Source organism: Vigna unguiculata, chromosome 11, assembly GCF_037176805.1.
Source record: "Vigna unguiculata cultivar grain cowpea cultivar isolate G323 ecotype 2 chromosome 11, ASM3717680v1, whole genome shotgun sequence".
NCBI classification, from domain to species: domain Eukaryota; kingdom Viridiplantae; phylum Streptophyta; class Magnoliopsida; order Fabales; family Fabaceae; genus Vigna; species Vigna unguiculata.
In genome coordinates, this window is record NC_140802.1 from 8,156,784 (window position 1) to 8,178,662 (window position 21,879).

The window sequence follows — 21,879 nt, forward strand, 5'->3', positions numbered from 1 at the left end:
ATAATATTGTTCTTTGCATCTTCTATTTCTCCCCTCATGTAAACTTACATCGTCAAGATGACGGAGTCCAATCTTGTGAACCAATTGCTCAAAAGTTCTCCTTGGCAAAGACTTTGTAAATAAATCTGCTATATTTTCACATGAGCGAATCTTTTGGATCTCTACATCACCATTTCTTTGAAGATCATGAGTGAAAAAGAATTTTGGAAGAATATGTTTGTTCTGTCTCCTTTAATATATCCTTCTTTCAATTGAACAATGCATACACTATTGTCTTCATATATTGTTGTTGGTTTAATTTTTCCCAATGATAAACCACAAGTTTGTTGCACATGTTGAATTATAGACCTTAGTCAAACGCATTCACGACTTGTCTCATGTAATGCTAAAATTTTTGCATAATTTGACGATGTTGCTGTTATTGTTTGTTTCACAGATCGCCATGAAATCGTTGTGCCACCACATGTGAACAAATATCTTGTTTGTGATAATAATAAAATATATAAAATTTAAGTATATTATTTTAGCCCCTCCAAATTTTGATTAAGATCCGTCTGCAAGTCTAATTTTGTTGTGAAACCAGTTTAGATCCAAATATTTACTGTTTTAAATTTAGATACATTTCTAAACTCATATTTTTATTAAAATTCCAGGATCATACAATTACTTAATTTTCAACTGAAGCAAATTCTTATTTTTAGAGCCACTTGGTTCAAGTAAAGTAAAAGATGTAAAGATCATTTCTAAATAAAAGAATCTCAAAAATCAATTCCAACTGAATATTATACCAACAAAATTAAGAATAAAAAGTATACGATCTGATAGTGAAATATTTTTACACAATCACCTAATCACAAATCACTGTATATAATAAGTTTATTAACTTCTAGAATAACTACTTTAAAAAAAAATACAAAACATGATTTTTTATTAGTTGACAGTTAAATTTTTACATTCACAGTGCATGCGTATTAAGCCCTAATTTTTAAAAATTGGTATATAAAAAAATTGAACTTAAATTAACACAGCAAAATCCATGGCATATTCTAGGAGCAGACACGTAGATTTTTTTTTTTCACATAATTTCAGGAGTTTGCATAGACATAATTCATGGCAAAATCAGCACTGCAACAATTTGGTTGTTAAATAATGTGGTTCAGATTTTAGTGAATTCTAGTCTAATTCAAATAATAAGTTTAGACTATCCAAAGTTCAAAATCCATAAAAGTAAAATAGAAAATTTGCTTTTTGAAAAATTAATAAATATGGATCCAAACTCAAATCCAGATTTTAGAAAATAGAATTTTAGTGAATCAAATTAGACCAAAACTAGATTGGATCAGACAAATTAGATATTTTTGCGCCTTATTTTTTGGTATTGTGTTTGAGTGGACTTAATCGTACCTCTGCTTGTTAATTTTTTATCGATTTGGTCTTAACTTTTGAAAATTTCCTGCATTAGTGTCTTAGAGTGGATTTATGAAACTTTTCTTGTTTTCTTTTTGATGTGGCAACCTCAAAATAAATTGCGACAGGATAGCGATAAAAAAAAACATTAATCAATTTTAACAAAACAAAATTTTAGAAAAAGGGAGTTGTCACCGTAGTTTTAGGAAATTATGAAAAACCTAAAAAAAGTCTATAAAATCGGATCAGGTTCGGAAGTCGGTTACGTGTGGAGAATGTATTAATACCATATATGTTCGTCCTAAAACGGTCTCTTCTATGTAATTGTTCAAAACTAATGAAATTTTCAAATATTTATTCTTCCCCCAAAAATATAATAAAACATACTAATATAAATAAATAAAACATTTTTAAAATTTTTGTAATTGGGTTCAACAAGATGATATTACTCCTACGTATTTTTATAAAGATGAGAAATTAGGGTTATATAGCTTTCTTAAAAACAAATAATTAAAAAATTGTTATTTGATTAATATCTTTTTTGATTTTAAATTTTAATATATTTTTATATTTATCAGGTAAATTCGAGACTTAACATTTAAACAAGTCCGATACAAAACATGATGATTAATTTTAATTATAAAATATTTAATTATCAAGTAAGTCCGAGACTTAAACATAATAATTAGTTTTATATAAAATCAAATTTCTTATAAAACTTTAGATTCTATTATCTAGTAAGTCCAAGGCTAAACATAATAAAAAAAATTATTTAAGGGTTAAACATTTAAGTATTAAGCAAGTCGAGATTAGACATGATAATTAATTTTAATTTTTAAAATATTTAATTATCAAATACGTTCGAGACTTAACATAAAAATTGGTTTTATTTAAAATTAAATTTCTTATAAAAGTTTAGATTTTATTATCAAGTAAATTCAAGACTTAACCTAACTTAATAAAGAAATTTTATTTAAGAATTAAACATTTAAATATTAACTAAGTTTCAGACTTAACATGATAATTAAATTTATTTAAATATAAAATAAAAATCATAATTATTAAGTAAGTTTAAAACTTAACATAATAATATTCAGTAGTTTCCAACATTAAACAAGAGGTAATTTTGATAGAAAGAGAAAAATCAATCTATATGTAATAAAACTCAAACTAAACATGAAATAGAGGTATTAATATCAAAAACAGGGGTGCAGATTGCATATACCTCAAACTAATGCAAGTGTAAATATTAAAACACAAGGTGCAAACAGTAATAAAAATAGGGGTGGCATGCATTAAAAAGTGGGGGTTAGGCGAAGCAAATAGCCTATGGAGAACAAATAGGTGTGCAAAGAATAAAAAGGGTCCGTGAAGAACAATGATTGATTGACCCAAATTTACGTTTTCTGATGTTTCTATCTTCATCATTTATTACATGTCTTTCACCTATTATTATAATTTTTTTTATTATTATTTTTTTACTTTTAAAGCTAAAACCTAAAAGAACTAAAACGAAAATCAAAACCTTTAGAATCTAACATTATATTTAGGAGTGTAAAAAATCCGTATCAACATATAAAATCTGGGACGAGTAATAAATAGATATTAAAATTGAATATCTATAAATAACAGGTAATTTTTATAATTGCATGTTAACGGAAGATATCTGTAAGAAAAAGAATGTATGTGAAGGGTTAGTGATTGCTGTGAGAAAAGAATGTGTGTGTGAAGGTTTAATGGTTTTAGTGTGCGCGTGAGTGTTTTGTGTTTGTTCGTGAGTGTGAAATAAAGTGAGAATAATTAGGATGAGTGATAAGTGAGTGTGTAAGGTGTGTGTTATGTATGAGTGATGTGAAAAAAGTGAGTGGAGTGTGGGTTGTGTGTGTTAGTGTGAGGTTTGTAAAAGAGAAAAGGGTGAGGTGATGAAAATGGGTCAATGGAGTGTGGGTCCCACGGCTTTGTGAAAGAGAAAAAATGTGACTGGAAACAAAAATACATGTGGCAGCTTTGTATAGAAGGAAATTCTTAGAGGAAAGAAAAGAAGAAAATAGGGTTATAGATAAAAATAATAATTGGCTTTTTGGAACAAGATCATGAGTGGTAAGAAAATAAAATAATAGTGAGATAATAAGAAAGCGGGTTTCTATTATTGTTATTACTATTTATTTTCTATTATTATTATTATTATTATTATTATTATTTATTTCTATTTCTATTTCTATTTCTAATTAACTTAAATATTTACTTTTTTTCCTTTAAATTTTAAATTTTTTCTTTTTACAAACTTTATTATTATTTTTTATTTCTATTACTTTTATTTATTATTAATTCTCTATTTATTATTATTTTTAAATACATTTTATTGACAAAATCAGATGTTCACGAGAAGTATCATTGTTTCCTTTTAATTTTGACTTGATATTATACATTTCAATCATTTAGCACTAGATTTAAAATACAATTTATAATGAAAGCTAGAAATTTTAATTACTTTCCAAAAACTTAAATTTTAATTATTATAATAATTTTCAATAATGTTTTGAAATCAAAGTAATTAAGTTTCTCCACAATTATGTAACATAGGTGAACTATTGAGACATTAATTGTAATTAATTTCTAATATTTTTACACAAAATAATTTTAAGATTTTTTTAAATTAAAAAAAAAGGAAAAATGAAAATCGAAAAAGAGGAATGTCAAGAAATTCAAAATTCATAGTATGTTTGTTATAGTTCTTTAATGATTAAGATTCAAGTTTGAACAATTATCTTATACAATTATGTTTTAGGTATATGAAGTTGTTCGATCATCTTCTATGGGTCGTCGTTTTTGTCGTCTGCTCTATTTGTCAACACCGATTAGTGATATCTATCAAAGGTTTTCAAATACCAAAGTTAGTTCGGTCCAATTATCAAAGTATTAAATGTGCAATTAAGAAGAGTAACCTACCACCTTACCTAGACTACTATTTATAGATTTTGTAATGGGCTTTAGATTAAGGCCGACCTAATTACGACCCAATTTCCTAAATCGCGATTAGAAACCTTAATTGGCAATTTTCCTATTTCGAGTTGTCTCGTTGGAATCGACCAACTAGTCAAGACTTAAGAAGATGACTTCCTTAGGCAAATGGTTAGTTAACCGTCCAGTTTCCTTCAAGATCGTACGACCCATACCATACACAGGCCCCCCCAAGCCCAAGTACATTAGAATGATTGCGAAGGGGTTTCATCGATCCTTGTGTCTATCAAAGAATACGAAATATTAGGATGTGCTAGATTGTTAAATGTGAAAAGATATGGCGATTGAGATGAAACGACGGTTGGGCTTCCCATATCTATAAATAAGGCTGGGGTTGACATGTCATTTTGACATCTTTTATCCCTACTTCTCACCTTGTCGCTCGTTTTAAATTCAAGGTAATAATGTCAACCATTTGTCTTTCTTTGTTTGAGGAGTCTTTTGGCCGTGACGATCAGGGGTATGCTAACAATCCATCGCCGTCGTCATCATTCAATTCCTCACTAGGTAGTCAGGGATCAACTGAGCGAGGTGTGGATTCGGCCAATAGCGTGGATGTAAATACTGAAGCTAATAATAAAGGTGTGGCTTTGAAAGAAGCAGTTCCAAGTGTTTCAATTGTAGAGCTGGATATTGAAGTATCAGATTAAGGTGATGACATGAACGTGACAATCGTAATTGGCTATGATAAGCTGTCACATAAGGTGCTTGAATATGCAACCCAATTTTGATTAGGGGCAGAGCTTTGTGACTATGCCAAGTGATTGTACGTAGGTACTCAACAATAGTATTACAAAACCAGTGATCAGTCTTCGAGTATGTAAGGGGAGCGACCAGGCGTGCCATGGTAGGCGTGCCATTTGCACTTCGTTTATATGTATGCTTGGCCTTTTAACGATTTGACTGTTAGGGTATCGTTCAACAAGTTTCAAATGGGGGTCATGCGTGAGTTCAACTTAGCACCCACGCAATTTCATAATAATAGTTGGGCATGTATTCAAGCCTTCAAAATCTTGTGTGGGGCCTGGATTTGTCTCCCATGCCCACTCTATTTCTTCATCAATTTTGTACACGATCAGTTAAGTTGAAACCATGGATGTCCTTGATTGTCGAGCAAGAGAATTGAATTTTTAACTTGTACATTGCTTCGTATAAAGGGTTCAAGAATGAGTTTTTTAAAGTTACCATAAAGGAGGCCGCTCGAGCACATTTTTATGATGCCGACAATCAGCCCAAGTTCCATTTTTAATGGACTCCAAATCCAAAGAAGATAACCTTATGACGACCGTCTCTGATGATCCCTGATGAGACGACGACATTGGCCATCCTCAACCAGCTCCCCCGCAAGTTCTCGACAAGGCAACTCCTAAAATGATACAGGTCATCGACCTTGTGTGGTGTTTTTTTTTTTGTGAGCAAATTTGCTTTCGTTTTTGCTTCGGGTCTTCCAAAATTAGGATGTCACTAATTGTTTTGTTTTCTACAGACAAGTATAATTGTATTTCCTAACCAGGTGTTGGTGTTGTCATAATAGAAGGACTTAACCTTCGTAAATGCACTATCACATTGATTGTCCCACTTGGCCATCGACTACTTTTTCATTACCTTTAGGATCAACTTGATCCATTTGGCGAGTCGAGGTAGGAACGTTGACAAGGAGGTTTGTCGGCCAATTAGTCTTTGTACTTCTTTCAAGTTTTACGGTTTCTGCAAGTCAAGGATGGTTGCACATTTATCTGGGTTGGCTTCTATCCCCCGGGCGGTTAGCATGAATCCGAGGAATTTTCCCGTTGCTACACCAAACACATCATTAGTAGGCTTTAATCTCTTATTATACCTTCAGATTTGGCTAATCACTTCCATGAGGGCCTCCACATGATTGCGGGCCCCAAGATTTGACCATCATGTTGTCCACGTAAACCTCTATTCAACTACCTATCTACTTCTGAAAGATTTTTTCCATAAGCCTTTGATAGGTGGTCCTTGCATTTTTCAACTCGAATGACATAACCTTATAATAATAGTTAATGGGTTTGCTGATAAAAGTCGTCTTTTCCTTATCTGGATGATACATGGGTATTTAGTTGTAGCTAGAATAGGCATGCAAAAAGTTGAGCACTTGATGGCCGAACGCTCCATCAATCAACTGATCAATGCTTGGAGGTCGATATGCGTCTTTAGGGCATGCCTTGTTTAAATCATTGAAGTGCGTACATATTCTCCACTGGCCATTAGGTTTTTTAACTAATATCATGTTGCCAACTACGTGGTGTACTTGATTTCACGAACAAAGCTGACCTCCTTTATCTTCTTAACTTCTGCCTTTGTTGCCTTTTGATAATGTTAATTTTTACCATTATCCAAGCTATATTTCATTAGCAAAAATCATCTCTTCCAAAGCATTTAACCTACTTAATCTTCAATTTTACCTTACTTTTGTAAATAAATACATTGTGGGTTACATTGATCTAAATATACCACTAATCCCCATTTTTGTGTCCTTTTTGTAGATTGGAAGCTTTGTTCCAAAAATCCAGACTAATGAGTGACCCGGAATAGCAAAGAGAGAAGAAAAATGTCAACAGGAAGCGCCTGGCGACGCAAAGCCAGCGCCAGGCGGAACAGACCGCCAGCTACGCGTCAGCCAAGCGCCAGACAGGCGCTACTGTTAGTCACCGCCTGGCGGCACTTGGTCACCGCCGGGCGGTAGCGGGAAGACTTGCCCCCTGTTTGGTGGCTTGCGCCTGGCGGTGAGACCCTTCCGCCAGGCGCCTGTTTTCGCTGATGTGTCAAGTAACCCTTTTTCTTCTGTTTTCGCGGAGGGAAACTGATCTTGGACACTTTGGAGCTCGAACAACACGTCTTGGAGCGCTTGGAGGTCTGCTAGGGCTTGTGGGAACAGCTCCATCTTCCTCTTTGTGTCTCCTCCCTCTTCCATTTCCATTTTGTAAGCTTGAGCTCTCCATGACAATGGAGAGCTAAACCCATTTTTGTTGGGGTTAGATGTAGCCACTGAACTCTTATGATTTTCGAATGGTTTGAATATATATATGCTTCTTCCATTGATTTCTAGTATCTTTGTTTATGCATTTAAAGCTTGCTTTGTTTTACCCATTCATTGCATGATATTTGGGTCATTAGGTATTGGAAAATATCTCTTGAAACCTTGAATTGGAACAAGATACCTAATGGAACTTGTATCTAGGAATGGAACTTGACCCATTAGTTGTCTTAAACCCTAATTTGTAAAGCGGGTTTGTTTATTTAGGAATTCAAGGAATTGACTCTAAATAAGGAAACCTAGGGTCATTCAACTAAGGGATTAGAGTTTGAGTAAACTTGTGGGTTGACATTAGTAATTAATGGAGAAGAGTTTTATTGCTTAATTTACATGAGAGTGAAGTAGGTGAAGTCTAACTCCAACAATATCAATCCATTGCATTTATAGCCTTTACCATTTTCTAGAGTCTTCAAATATCCAAGTTCAATTTTTAATTGTTTATGAAATATTTACTTTCTTGCATATAAAAACCCAAATCTTGAATATATTCATTAGTTTAAATTAATCACTAATTACACAATTATTTAGTATACACGAGTCTCTTGGGAAACGATATCCCGGTCTTACCGGTTACTACTTGCGCGACTTGGTACACTTGTCAAAGTCATAACACCTTTCTCCTTTCTTCACTTAGCCAACCCATTTTTTGAGCCACCAGGCGAGCTTTACCCAGTGGACATGACATCATGGTGTATACCTGGCATATCAGTCGATGTCTAAGCGAACAAGTCCTTATATCTTCCAGCATAGTCAAAAGCAATATCTGATACCGTTTATAATATTTGACTATTCAATATTTCACTTATTGTGTTAATAATCTTCCTAAATCTCTGAGATTTTCACTTATTTGCAAAATAAATCCACACATTTATCTTTTCCACTTTTATTGAATAAAACCTAAAATATCAAATAAAATCCAAAAACAAAATAAAAATAAAACATAAAAATAAATAAAATAAAAACATGGTAATGTCAATTATTAATACAGGATCATTTTCAGGCCTATTGCATAACATTCTCACACGGTTTGCTAATCAACATGTACAGTTCTTGCATGGCTATTTCAAGCCTCAAACCCCTTATATGAAGGGTCATATTTCTGAACCGATCTGTGAAAGCTCAAAGTCATTTGTCCTTCTCTTGTTTAATATTGACTAGGGTAAAAGAGTTTATCTGGTGCGGTCGGCTAGTAGCGAACTAGGCTTTAAACATTGCCCTTAAGGTCGCAAAGCAATCGAAAAAATTGGGTTCTAGAAGTGAAAACCAAGCTGAAGCTTCCCTTGTCAGCAATGCAGGGAAGGTTTTACACCAAACAACATCAATTTTCGTGCACAATGACATTTGGTTGACATACATCCTCATGCACTCGTCTAGGTCGGTGGATCTGTCATATTTCTCGAACACCGACATCCTCCAATGATCGGGCAATAGACTAGAGCCCCGCAGTATAGGGAAGCCCAATTATGTCCATGGTCATCGTGGATGGGCCATCGTCCTTACAGGCCCCAAAGCTACTCTCTTGAACCGTTCGATCAGGTATATCACGTTGTTGGTTTGTGCTGAAATGGTCAGCGCGGGTGGTACTAAACCCTTAGGTCCTTTTCCTTGGCGCATGGTTGTGTTTTCAGAACGTAGAGCTCTCAACTCCTGCTCATACTTACATTACATCTCATCCATCTGCTTCTACAAGTTTTGTATAATCTCCATCTTGTCCATATGATCGTCTCATGCTTCTTCTAGTACAATGTTGCTTGTCATGAGATATGGTATTTGGTGTTTACATGAGAATAGGCCTTTACATGAGATAGCATAAGCAATAACAAGACTTGGTATTTGGTGAAATCCCTTAACAACCAAATGTGTCTTGCATCATTGAAAAGAGTCGTCTGTATTAGAAACCCATTTACAACCAATAACATTTGAACCAGATGGGATGTTAGTAAGAGTCCAAGTATTATTAATTATGCATATGAGCATTATATTATAACTGCATTTCTTTGAACCACTTAAGATTGACAAGATATTGTTTAAAGGTAGAAGATTCAATATAATTATCAAAAATAGTAACATTGTAAAGTTTGGGTTTGTTAATACCCAATTTAGCTCTAGTGACCATTGGATGCACGTTATCAGTAATGGAATCATCGTAGATGGTAGTAGAGAACATTCAACCACCTTTAAAGATAGGGTTGGAGAATTACAAGAAGGTGGGTTAACACCTACTACTTCAGAAGAAGAAACAAGAGAGAAAGAAGTAGTACATAGAAGACAAAAGTAAACACAACAAACTCGAATGATGCAAAACAGGGAATGCAGGAATAACGGAAATGTAGACTCGAAGAACAGGAAAGGCAAGATGGAATGTTAGTGTTTAAACACTAATATGGTATTAGATGAAAAACAATTTCCACAGCTTCCACCATTACCTTTTCTTTGTCGTTTCACCCATGATGTATATCTCTTTCTTGCTTATGACAACTATCAACAATGGAAATCTGATTGTACAATTTTCTTATCAATATCTCCTAGATATAAGAGTTGTTAAAAAAAAGGCATCAAGTTTCTCAAGTTCTCTACCTTCTCAAGTTCTCGGCCTTCTCAAGTTCTCAACCTCTCAAGGTTCTCGAACCAACCTCTCAAGGTTCTTGAACCAACCTTTCAAGGTTCTCGAACTAATCACTCTAGGTTCTCGAACCAATCTCTCTAGTATCTTGAACGAATCTCTCTAGGTTATCGAACCAATCTATTTAGGTTCTCTAACTAAAAATCTCTCTAGATTCTCCATTCTCTCAAGGTTTTTCAGATTCTCTACATCTCATTACCTTTCAAAATTGTTTCTTTCAAGTTGGATCTTCATAATCTTCATGCTCACCTTGAGAAGGGTGTTAGAGATATCTTTGATATTTTCTTTCCGATTTGTGTTATGATTTTTTGTTTTTCTGTGCTTGAATTTTACCTTTATATTCAATCATAATTCACTTATGTAAATGAATCTCATTCTCATACTTTCAATAAAGTATTTCTCTTCTAACTTTCTCTTGTGTTTAATCACTAACATGGAAGAAGAAGGAATTCAAATAGAAGTTAAAGGTTAAGGAAAAATGTGAAGTGTCTCAAGCACTAAAACGACACCATGAAGAAACACATTAAGAGAAAGGTCGTGTCACTTCAAACACCCTAGTCCAACATGTTTTAACATAATCCACATCAACGACGTTGCACCTTTGTAACTAATATTGACATAAATGCTTTGGAAGCATGTGACATCATAAAGACCTAACAAATCTCCATAAAAACCCCATAAAAGCAATCATTGATGGGGGTATATTTTTCAAATCATAAATTTTGGTCCTTGACAAACAAAAACTTGTATGTTGAGGGGTGAGCAAAATAAGCGAGACTGACCATAACAGATCAATCCAAATCAACAAATAAGAAGCATGTTGGTTTTAGATATGTAAAATAAGATGAAATAGGGTTTTGGGATTAATCTCCCTTGTGTAAACCCTACACAAAGGATAGTTTATTTATATTGATAATGGGCCAAACCCATAAATGCATAATGGGCTGAGCCCAACTACTAAACACAATATTATATCATCTAACACTCCCCCTCAAGTTGGTGCATACAAATCGTATGTACCAAGCTTGTTACAAAGATAATCAATTCTAGGTCCTCGAAGAGACTTAGTGAAAATATCTGCTAATTGATCACTTGAGTTGACAAACTCGGTCTTGATGTCCCCGGATAGGATTTTTTCTCAAATGAAGTGACAGTCAATTTCAATATGTTTGGTCCTCTCATGAAAGACAGGATTAGAGCTAATGTGAAGAGCAGCCTGATTGTCACATATGAGTGTCATTTGAGTGACATATCCAAATTGCAATTCTTGAAGCAATTGCTTAAGCCAAACAAGTTCATACGTGGCTAAAGCCATAGCTCTATATTCCGCTTCTGCACTAGATCTTGCCACAACACTTTGTTTCTTGCTCTTCCAAGAGATCAAATTACCACCAATCGAGACACAATATCCGGAAGTAGATATTCTGTCGGAAGGAGATCTTGCCCAGTCAGCATCTGAATAACATACAACTTTTGTATCAGAGTTGGAATCATATAGTAAACCTTTTCTAGGAGAGCTTTTGATATACTTTAATATGCGAATGACTGCATTCCAATGTTCTTCACATGGGGAATTAAGGAATTGACTCACCACGCTAACAGCAAAGAAAATATCAGGACGAGTAACAGTAAGATAATTCAACTTTCCAAATAATCGTCTGTACTGTTCAGGATCTGAGAAAGGCTCCCCTTGTTTTGGTAGAAGTTTAATATTAGGATCCATGTGTGTTTCTACCGCTTTAGAATTCATTAACCTAGTTTCCTCCAGAATATCCAATGCATATTTCCTTTGAGATATGACAATACCACTATTGGATTGTGCTACTTCAATACCCAAGAAATACTTGAGTTTTCCAAGATCTTTGGTCTGAAAATGACGACAAAGATGTTGCTTTAAGAGGGAGATGCCAAGGTTGTCGCTTCCTGTGAGAACAATGTCATCAACATATATTATTAAGTAGATACATCCAACACTAGAGTGACGATAAAAAACTGAATGATCCACTTCACTACGAGACATGCCAAATTTTTGAACAACACTACTGAATTTTTCAAACCAGGCCCGAGGAGACTGCTTTAGGCCATATAAAGATTTGTGAAGACGACAAACCAATCCAGAAGACTCCCCCTGAGCAACAAAACCCAGAGGTTGTTCCATATAAATTTCTTCATTCAAATCGCCATTGAGGAATGCATTTTTTACATCAAGTTGGTGAAGAGGCCATTGGCGAAGAGCAGCCATGGCAATGAATAAGAGAACAGATGCCATCTTAGCCACTAGAGAAAAAGTATCACCATAATCCAAACCAAAGATCTGTGTGTAACCTTTGGCAACAAGGCGAGCTTTGAGACGGTCAACAGTACCATTAGGGCCAACTTTGATAGCATAGACCCACCTGCAACCAACAACAAATTTTCCAAATGGTAATTGGACAAGATCCCATGTTCCACTATGCTTGAGAGCACTCAATTCATCAAGCATGGCCTGACGCCAACCAGGGTGGGCTAATGCATCACCTAAAGATTTTGGAATTGATAAAGAGGAAATAGACGAAAGGCATGTATAGAAAGATGAAGAGATTCTATGATAACTCAAAGCAGCATAATGAGGGGAATGATTACGGGTAGAACTCATACCTTTACGAAGAGAAATGGAAAGATCAGACTCGGTTGTTGGAACCGGAGGAGAAAAATAACTTGGCACTTGATGTGAGTCATGTGTTGGTGGTTGGCAGTGTCTTCTGCTATAAACATGAAGAGGTGGTCTATCCGCAATAGGTACACTCGGAGGTGGCTGAGGAGAATCCGATGTGGCACTGGAAGTGGGCACACTAGGAGGATCACACATAACAGGGATATCTATAGTAGTAGATGGTGGCTCACAACGAGAAGAGGGGTGTGTGAAGTAAAAAGAAGACTCGTCAAAGGTGACATCAGCGGAGATAAAATGACGGTTGAGGGAAGGAGAGAAACACTTATACCCTTTTTGAAGGATTGAGAGAGATATTCACGACCATTATCACTCCACAAATTTCGAATAGAAACCCCAAATTGTGTTTTAATTTCATGAAAGAATGATTGAAAAATAAAGAACAACTCAGAACGATTTTTCATTAAATATAACCAAGTACATCTTGAATAATCATCAATAAAGGTAACAAAATACTGAAAACCTAAAGTAGACTTAACACGACTAGGTCCCCAAATGTCCGAATGAACTAATGCAAAAGGGGACAAAGCCCGTTGTGAGACACTACAAAGAAACGAACTACGACTATGCTTTCCTAATTGACAAGACTCACACGACAAACTAGATAACTTGGACAAGTTGGGGACAAGTTGTTGCAGTTTGGCAAGGCTGGGATGACCAAATTGTGCATGAAGAAGGGATGGTGATTCCATAGCTGCGCCAACATGTGAAGGAGGACGAAAATGATACAGACCATGAGACTCACATCTGGTGCCAATCATGTGTCTCGAACTCCGGTCCTGTAAATAAATAGAATCTTTGGTAAAGGAAATAATACAATCAAGAGAATGAGTTAGCCGACTGATAGATAATAAATTGAATGGAGACCCAGGAACATAAAGAACATGATCAATGGATATGGATGGAAAAATATTAACAGTACCAACACCATGAGATGAAACTCTAGACCCATAAGCCATTGTAACTGAGGGTAAATGATCCGGACAAGACAAAGAAGAAAACAAAGATTTGTTACCAGTAATATGGTCTGTGGCGCTTGAGTCGAGAACCCAAGGACCAAGAGAATCAGAGTGAGTCAGGCCAACAAATGATGTACCTGTGCGTGCAACAGAGGCAGATGTAGTGGAACTAGAACTCTAACGTTCCTCATACCATTTGAGAAAGTCGTTGAAAATGGCAGGGTGCCCCGTGGTATCAGATGAAGCAGGATCCACAGTTGCTGATCGGGGAGGAGGATCAGAGTGAACCACTGCAGCAGACCGAGGAGGACGTCCATGTAGAGCATAACATTTGTCAATCTTGTGGCCTAATTTGCCACAATGGTCACACTTGGGTCATCCCTTTCCCGGCTTGCGAGAACGATTATGATCATCCCGCTGAGAGACCGAGACTGAGGAATCATCAGCACAAGTAGCTGTATCAATAATTTGTTTTCTTGGCACACGTAAAAGGGAAGAACTAGTAGCAGTGGAGTTGGGCACAACAGGAGACCCCAAAATCTGGTCGCGAACATGGGAATATTCATCAGAAAGACCATGTAATGCTAACAACATAAAGAACTTCGACCGTTGCTCAAGTTCTTCAACTGGAGTGGAGGCAGGAGGGAATAACTCATTAAACTCATGGAGAAGGGCATGAATTTTGCTCAAATATTCAGCCATGGGTCCAGGACTCCGCAGAGCAACAACCATGAAAAGATCCTGACAAACACCATAAAGACACTGAGTGTCATTGGTGTATAACAACTTGGCCTGTGCCTAAACGTCTGAACATATTTCATATGAACGAAACATTTGTTTCAGTGAAGAGTTAATGGTGGACTTAATGACGATGCATAATTGGGCATCAATTTTCGTCCAGCGGGAAACTTCATCTGCAGCAACTGTAGTTACACTCTGGGTGAGATGATCTTCATATCCTTGACTCTTGAGCCAAAGTTTGATATCGGATGCCCATGTCGTGTAATTTGTGCCATCCAACTTGTCAATGGATAAATGCACATTGACGTAGTTAGTATAAACAGAGGGTTCAGACAGCGGAGTGCTTGAAGACGACACACCCGAATTGGCAGCGGAAGAAGCCATAGAGGGAGAAACCCTAAAAATTCAAGGTGCTCCGATTGAAACAACAACCACAGATCCAGAAAGAGCTCAAGAAGGCGATTCAGGCGAAGTTGATCGGCGCAAAAAATGACCGGCGACGCGCCGTCACGCGCGGCGGAGAGGGGGTGGCTGCCGGAGCTTGCGGCGGCGCGTGAGAACTCCGATGACGGTGATCTCTGCGACGTTGGAGTCGCATGGCCGAGATGAACAAAACCGTCTGGTCGTCGGTCGAAATTGCAGCTCCGGCGACGACGGCGACGACGGCGGAGGCGACGGTGACGGCGGCAGAAGCGGCAACAATGAGCGACTGGACAGTGACTGTAGTAAACTAACCTAAGCTCTGATACCATGTAAAATAAGATGAAATAGGGTTTTGGGATTAATCTCCCTTGTGTAAACCCTACACAAAGGATAGTTTATTTATATTGATAATGGGCCAAACTCAGAAATACATAATGGGCTGAGCCCAACTACTAAATACAATATTATATCATCTAACAAGGTCAATCCGGGTTTTAATGGATAAAAAATTATGGGTAAAGCAAATAGTTACAGTCGGATATGGATCAGAAAAATAATCCCAAATACAAGACCCGACCCATTAAGGTTTTATTATTATAATTTTTTAATAGTTGAACTCTTTACCATCTAAACCCTAGCCTGCCAACCCCTTTTCTCTTGTTCTTCTCCTGCAGTCTCTTCCCTTTCCTTCTGCAACTTTCTTTTCTTCTTCAAATTTGATCACTCCTGGTGCTCATTGGAAGGTGTTGAACTTTCCCATCACATAAAGGTGTTTTTGTTTGGGTGGTGGTGCGACTTTATAATGCAGATCTGCGTGGATGGAGGCTTGATCTACATAGTCGTGGTGGTTGTGTGTGGAGGCTTCTCCTTAGTTGTTTAGCACATAAAGGCTTGATCTCCAATGTGTTGCTCTCAAAGTCCACTGCGGCGTCGTTCGCAATGGCGAGTTGGTGCTCGCCTTCGAATGGGAGAGGGGAGAGGAAGAGACTACGACGGGGGCTAAGGTCGTAGGCGGCGAGGGTGTTCAAAGGAGGATGAAGGGTTAGGGCATTGATAGTGATAGTGTTAGTGGAACGCTGCTGATGAGCTTATTGTGTGGGTTGCGCTGCTGTGGTGAATATATGATTGATTTAAAGGGATATTAACATAACAAGTAAATATATTCTCCATACCGATTGATTTGAAATGTCTATAAATACATCATTCTATCACAAGAAGTAATCAATCGATACCTCTTATTCAAATGCTATTTTATTATTATAATATTATCCATCCAATCTTATTGACTTAACCAGAGAGTTTTGTAGGTAATTTTCCCTCCATCCATATCAACGAGCTCAGAAGATCATCACTCTATATCATAGATCCGGCCATTGAAGATTTTTCATCCATTTGAGATACTACCAGTCAAATTTCCGATAAAAACACTAATATTTATATTAAAGTTCATCATGGAGGACTCTATCATTGTTGGATGCATATTCTTCAGCCCTGAACAATCCATGCAAAATTCGTTAGTAATTTTACCTCTCTTACTTTCTTAAGAATTATTTATACTATTTACTGAAATTACTTTTTCACATAATAAAAGCCACTCTCTTGCAAAATATATCACCCACAAGTGTGCTTTAACAAATAGAAAGGGACAGAGAAATAAATAAATGCACAAATAAAAGCACATAAATAATAAATTATATATAATCCCAACATAAAAACAAAACAAAATAAAAGTCATTACCAGTCCTCTTTTAGACCAAGACAAAAAACAAATAAAATATAACAAAATTTCTTAAACCAAAGTAATGACTAACCATTCGTAATAAAAACACTCTTTATAATATTTGAGGTTTTATAATATTTGTAAAAGTAAGAAGTTAAAATAAACCTTCTTAATAGAAACAGAATTGAGGTTTTATAATATTTGAGTTTAGAGTTCCCACGGTATACAAAAACTTTTTTTTTTCTTTTTACTTTTAAAATGAGTATAATATAAATGCATGCACACATAAGATCCAATCTACATGGATACGTAATTTTTTTTTTATAATGAATTTTAAGAAATAATAACTTAAAAAAGTACAATTTAAATAAAAGTATAAGCGTCAAAGGAAACTTTGAAAGAGTATTTATTTGATTAGGGTGAATCGAAGTCACTAGCATTAGTCCCGTTCTGTGTTATATATATATATATATATATATATATATATATATATATATATATATATATATATATATATATATATATATATATATATATATATATATATATATATATATATATATATATATATATAAGCTTTATGGATATAACTAATAAATTATTAGAAACATATCTAATAAATCAGAATCAGTAAAACATATCAATTATACTGATTAATTTTATAAGAATTAATTTTAATAAAATAAACAAAACAAGTTCTAATTCAAATTGATATATAATTTATATTTAAGTTATGAGTCACTTACTTTTGCACTTCAACATTGGTATTGACTTCAAGATTGGAATCGATGGACACATCGCTCTCAATTTGAATTGTTGGTGGAAATGGAGGAATGTAAGAATCACTGAGAATATTAAAAAAAAAATAGTAATTATATATATATATATATATATATATATATATATATATATATATATGTGTGTGTGTATATATATATATATTATAATTAATGTTTGAGGGCAGTGGAGAATTATAATACAAAAAATAAGCATCTAAGTCACCGAATTTACGTTTATCAGCGAGAAATTACACGAACAAAAATACAGTAATATTTTTGTAAATAAAATGAAGCGTTTTATGTTAGACTTTTTTTTATCCGATGTAAAATAAATCATTTTATGTTAGACTTTGTAGTATCTGATATAAATAATCTATTTGACGTTGAAAAAAAAAATATGTCTCACGTAAAATGTTATTGTACAAATATCAGAATATGATTTGTCCTCATTTTTCATTATGCAAAACAACGAATTACATTGGACACTTATATAAAATGACAAAAATTTACTTCGAGTAATTTTCATGTCGTAAATTTCCGTGTCCTGTATAGTGACGAGAGACATATCTTTAACATAAAAAGTCAAAAATAATTTACACGAAAAGCCTTCACTCTCTTAGTGGTGAGAATTACTTTGAGTTCTATTAAAAAAGAATAAATAATTATTTTGTAAAAAAAAAGATATTTGAATTGTTAATAATATACTTTTGTACTTTGAGTCTTATAAAAAAAAGAGTTAATCATTTTTTATTTGTAATTAATATATAATTAGTATTTGAGTAATTAGCAATATTCTTTTGCAGTTCAAGATTGAAATTGACATTCTTTTTTAGAATTAAAATTTGTTATGGGTATGAGAGAGTGTTAGGATCACTTTGTCTTTTTTTTTTTAAAATAAAAAATGTCAGTCATTTTTTATTTATTTATAAATATAATTGATATTTTAGATATCAACAACATGCTTTTGCATTTTGAGGTTGAAATTGTTGGACACATTCTTCTTAAGTTTGAGTTGATAATAGAGATGAGATAGTGTGAGAATATTTTCAGTCCTCTTAATAAAGAGTTATTCATTCTTTTATATATAATTTATATTTGACTTAACAAAATACTTTTGTACTTTAAAATCAAAATTGGTTTACATATATATCAATTATATATCCTTCAAAGTTTAATGATGGTGGAGATGAAGGAGTTTAATGATCACTTTGAGTTTTATTAAAAAAAGAGTTAGTCACTTTTTCTTTTTATATATATATGATTAATATTTGAGTTATTAGAAAATACTTTTGTACTTCGAGATCAAAGTTACATTACACATTAAAAAGATAGCATTTTTTGTTTTGGTATATAATTGATATTTGAGTTATCAACATACTTTTGCACTTTGAGATCGGAATTGCTTGATACATTCTTCTAAATTTTTATATAATTGATATTTGAGCTATAAACAAAATACTTTTGCATTTTGATATTAGAATTTTTTGCATTTTGATATTAGAATTTCTTGACATGATCTTTCTGAGTTTGAGTTAAAGATAGAGGTGAGAGGATATTTTTGAGTTCTATTAAAATAAAGTCAACAATTTTTAATTCATATAAATGTTTGTGTTGTTCAACATACCTGTTTACTTCAATGTTGTTGGAATCGTTTGGCACATTCTTCTGAGTTTGAGTTGGTGATAATAATAGAGAAGTGTGAGGATCACTTTGAGTCCTATAAGGAAAAGGGTGAATAATTTTTTATATATAAATGATATATCATTGGTATTTGAGTCATTAAAACAAAATACTTTTACATTTCGTGATAAAATTTCTTTAACACATTGTGTAAAAATAAATTTGAATCCTATTATAGTAGAGTCCATATTTTTTATATATAAATAATATTTATGTTACATATTAAGAAAGTAATTTTGCACTTTGAATTGAAATTACTCGATACATTTTTCTAAGTTTAAATTGGTAATGGAAATAGAGGATTCCGAGGACAGCTTTGAGTATTATGAAAAAAAAAGTCAATGACTTTTTATATACAATTGATATTTGAGTTATTAAGGACATATTTTATATTTTGGATATGAATCCATATTCTTTTGAGTTTAAGTTGGTAATAAATGTGAGTAATTTTTTATTTATCATTGATATATAATTAATTAATATTTGAGTTATTTACATACTTTTGCACTTTGAGATTGAATTTAACAAATTATTTTGGTTGAGTTTATAGTAGAAGTGGAAGACTGTGAGAATCACTTTAAATTTTATTTAAAAAATTAATAGTTTTTTATATATATAATTAATATTTAAGTTATTGACAACATACTTTTGTATTTCGAAATTTGTATATAAGTTATTGTCATGTTGTTTTGTGTTTAAGGTTGTTGTAAAGATGGAGAATTACAAGAATAACTGAGTCCTATTAAGAGAATGATAGTTTTTTTTACATATAACACTGATATTTAAGTAACTAATTACATACTTTTGCTGTTCAAGACCATATTTAATTAATACATTCTTCTGAATTTTAGCTCGTGGTGGAGATGAGGAAATATAAAAATCACTTTCAGTTGTATTAACAAATATTCAGTAATTTAACATTAATTCTACTTTTCTTTTCTATATTTGATTATCTTCTTCTTTTTTTCTTTTTCATTCTCTACCTTTCTTTTTCTATCACACACCAAACTCAAAATTAATCTCTCTCAAATAAATTTAAAAATTTATACATTCAACAAAAATATATATACACAATCATCAGTATTATTTTGAAGCATAGATATTTTTTATAGTAGATAATTGTAAACTAATATTAAAAACATTAAGTTTTTGATAGGAAAACTAATTCAGTCAATTCATTAAACTTAAAAAAATGATTTAATACAGTAAACAGAAGAAAAAAAAAGAGATATTAGTAAAACAACATACATACATTTGTATATCTGCATCGGAATTCTGCAATGCGTTCTCAGTTTGAGTATCTACTGGACACTGTGCTTCGTCAATATCACTTCCATTTCATTATATATAAAAAAAAATGCACACACATATAAACATAACATTATATAAGGTATAGTAAAATACAAGATTTATTGCTAACAAAATGTACAAGAGCATGCATGATTGAAATATTTTGAGAATAAAAATATATTGAAATATATTAAGAAAAAGCACATAAACCAAAACACCTCAGATACATGATAAACTAAATAATACTATTATTTGTAACTTACTATTCATCATCTTCTAGAGAAAGTAGGCGACGTGTGTGATTATCACTTTGAGCTCTGTATAAAAAAATTGTAAATAGAATAAGAATATAAAAGTACTTTTGGTCTTCCTAATAAGTGATTTTAAATTTAATTCATTGTAGCCAAATCAAATCATCAATGTTAAGTTTGTTTCTGATTATATCTTATAATTTGATCTAATAATTGATCAAGAGGATTTGACAAGAGGATCAAGAGGATTTTAAAAGGGTTTCTTGAAAGAAGTGATAACAGGTAAAAACATATCATACCTTATGACAGAAGTGGGAGAAAGATGATGCAGCAACAGTGATGAAAGAAGGAGTGGAAGAAACGCGATCACACCCTTTTGAAAAGCCATTTCAAAAAAAAAAAGTTGTGAAGTTATTGTTGTTTGAGTCTGATTCTTGTGGAGAACTGTGATTGTGAAGAAAAAATGAAGTGATATTTATAGGGATTATAGAATATGCTAGTGGCATTGTTTAAGAATAGTTTGGGTACTGTATGAAACTTGTCTCTTTTTTTTCTTGCTTCAGCTTTGTCCCTTTGGAATATTTTAACCGAAAATTAAGTGAGTTGACCTCATCACTAACAATTTCCATCTCACACAACAAATGAGGAAGTGTTGTATGAATTATTTGATATTATTTGTAATCGTGTTGACTTTTACAAACAGTATGTAATTATTTGTCTGAAAAACAATTTAAAACACAGTTTTCTAAGTCAAATGATGTAAACAAATATTAAAAGGGGCAAGTTGTTGTGAGAGCACGGATTTTCCGGATGAGAGACAAATAAAAGACTGTTGGTAACGATTCTTCTTTTTATTTATTTTTGTTGCATAGGTTTAACGAGTCTAAGTTCTATTCTTTTCACATGTTTTTGCTTCAATAATGTAAGAAAGAATGAGAGTCATTGATTATGTATAATGTGAACACGTTCTGTTTATAAACATGCATCTTTTTGTTGAAAGAAAAAACAAAGTATATGATAGATATTTAGAGAACATTCAACGATCACATCCCAAAAAATATTCTGTATTCTAAGAAATATCATTTGAGGGTGATTTTAAAATTGTGATAACGTAAGGCAAGACTTTGAAAATGACTTTTTTTTTTTCTCATATAGCAATGCTCCAAGAAAATTTGTACGAATAACTAAGTCACAAATTTAAATTGGTCTCTAGT

The 21,879-nt window shown here is 33.3% G+C and overlaps 1 protein-coding gene and 1 pseudogene across 1 annotated transcript; both read right to left on the reverse strand.

Moving 5' to 3' along the window:
- Positions 1–13,203: 13,203 nt before the first annotated feature.
- On the reverse strand, positions 13,204–14,483 carry LOC146880949 (uncharacterized; annotated as a pseudogene).
- Positions 14,484–16,092: 1,609 nt separating this feature from the next.
- Positions 16,093–21,099, reverse strand: LOC114168512 (uncharacterized). The gene is made up of 6 exons (XM_028053360.2): positions 20,965–21,099; positions 20,678–20,731; positions 20,377–20,454; positions 19,069–19,161; positions 17,412–17,510; positions 16,093–16,436 (listed from the first exon to the last, which is right to left on the reverse strand). Exons 1-6 carry the CDS (start codon positions 21,051–21,053, stop codon positions 16,385–16,387), a joined length of 465 nt encoding a protein of 154 aa, XP_027909161.1. The 5' UTR covers positions 21,054–21,099; the 3' UTR covers positions 16,093–16,384.
- Between the last annotated feature and the right edge of the window lie 780 nt (positions 21,100–21,879).

Coding starts and splice junctions, on each gene's coding strand:
- LOC114168512 (XM_028053360.2), bottom strand. CDS start 21,053: ATGGCTTTTCAAAAGGGTGTGATCGCGTTTCTTCCACTCCTTCTTTCA. Junction 20,732..20,964: donor TCTCCCACTTCTGTCATAAG/GTATGATATGTT, acceptor TTTTTTATACAG/AGCTCAAAGTGATAATCACA. Junction 19,162..20,376: donor TCCGATGCAGATATACAAAT/GTATGTATGTTG, acceptor TTTTCCTTATAG/GACTCAAAGTGATCCTCACA.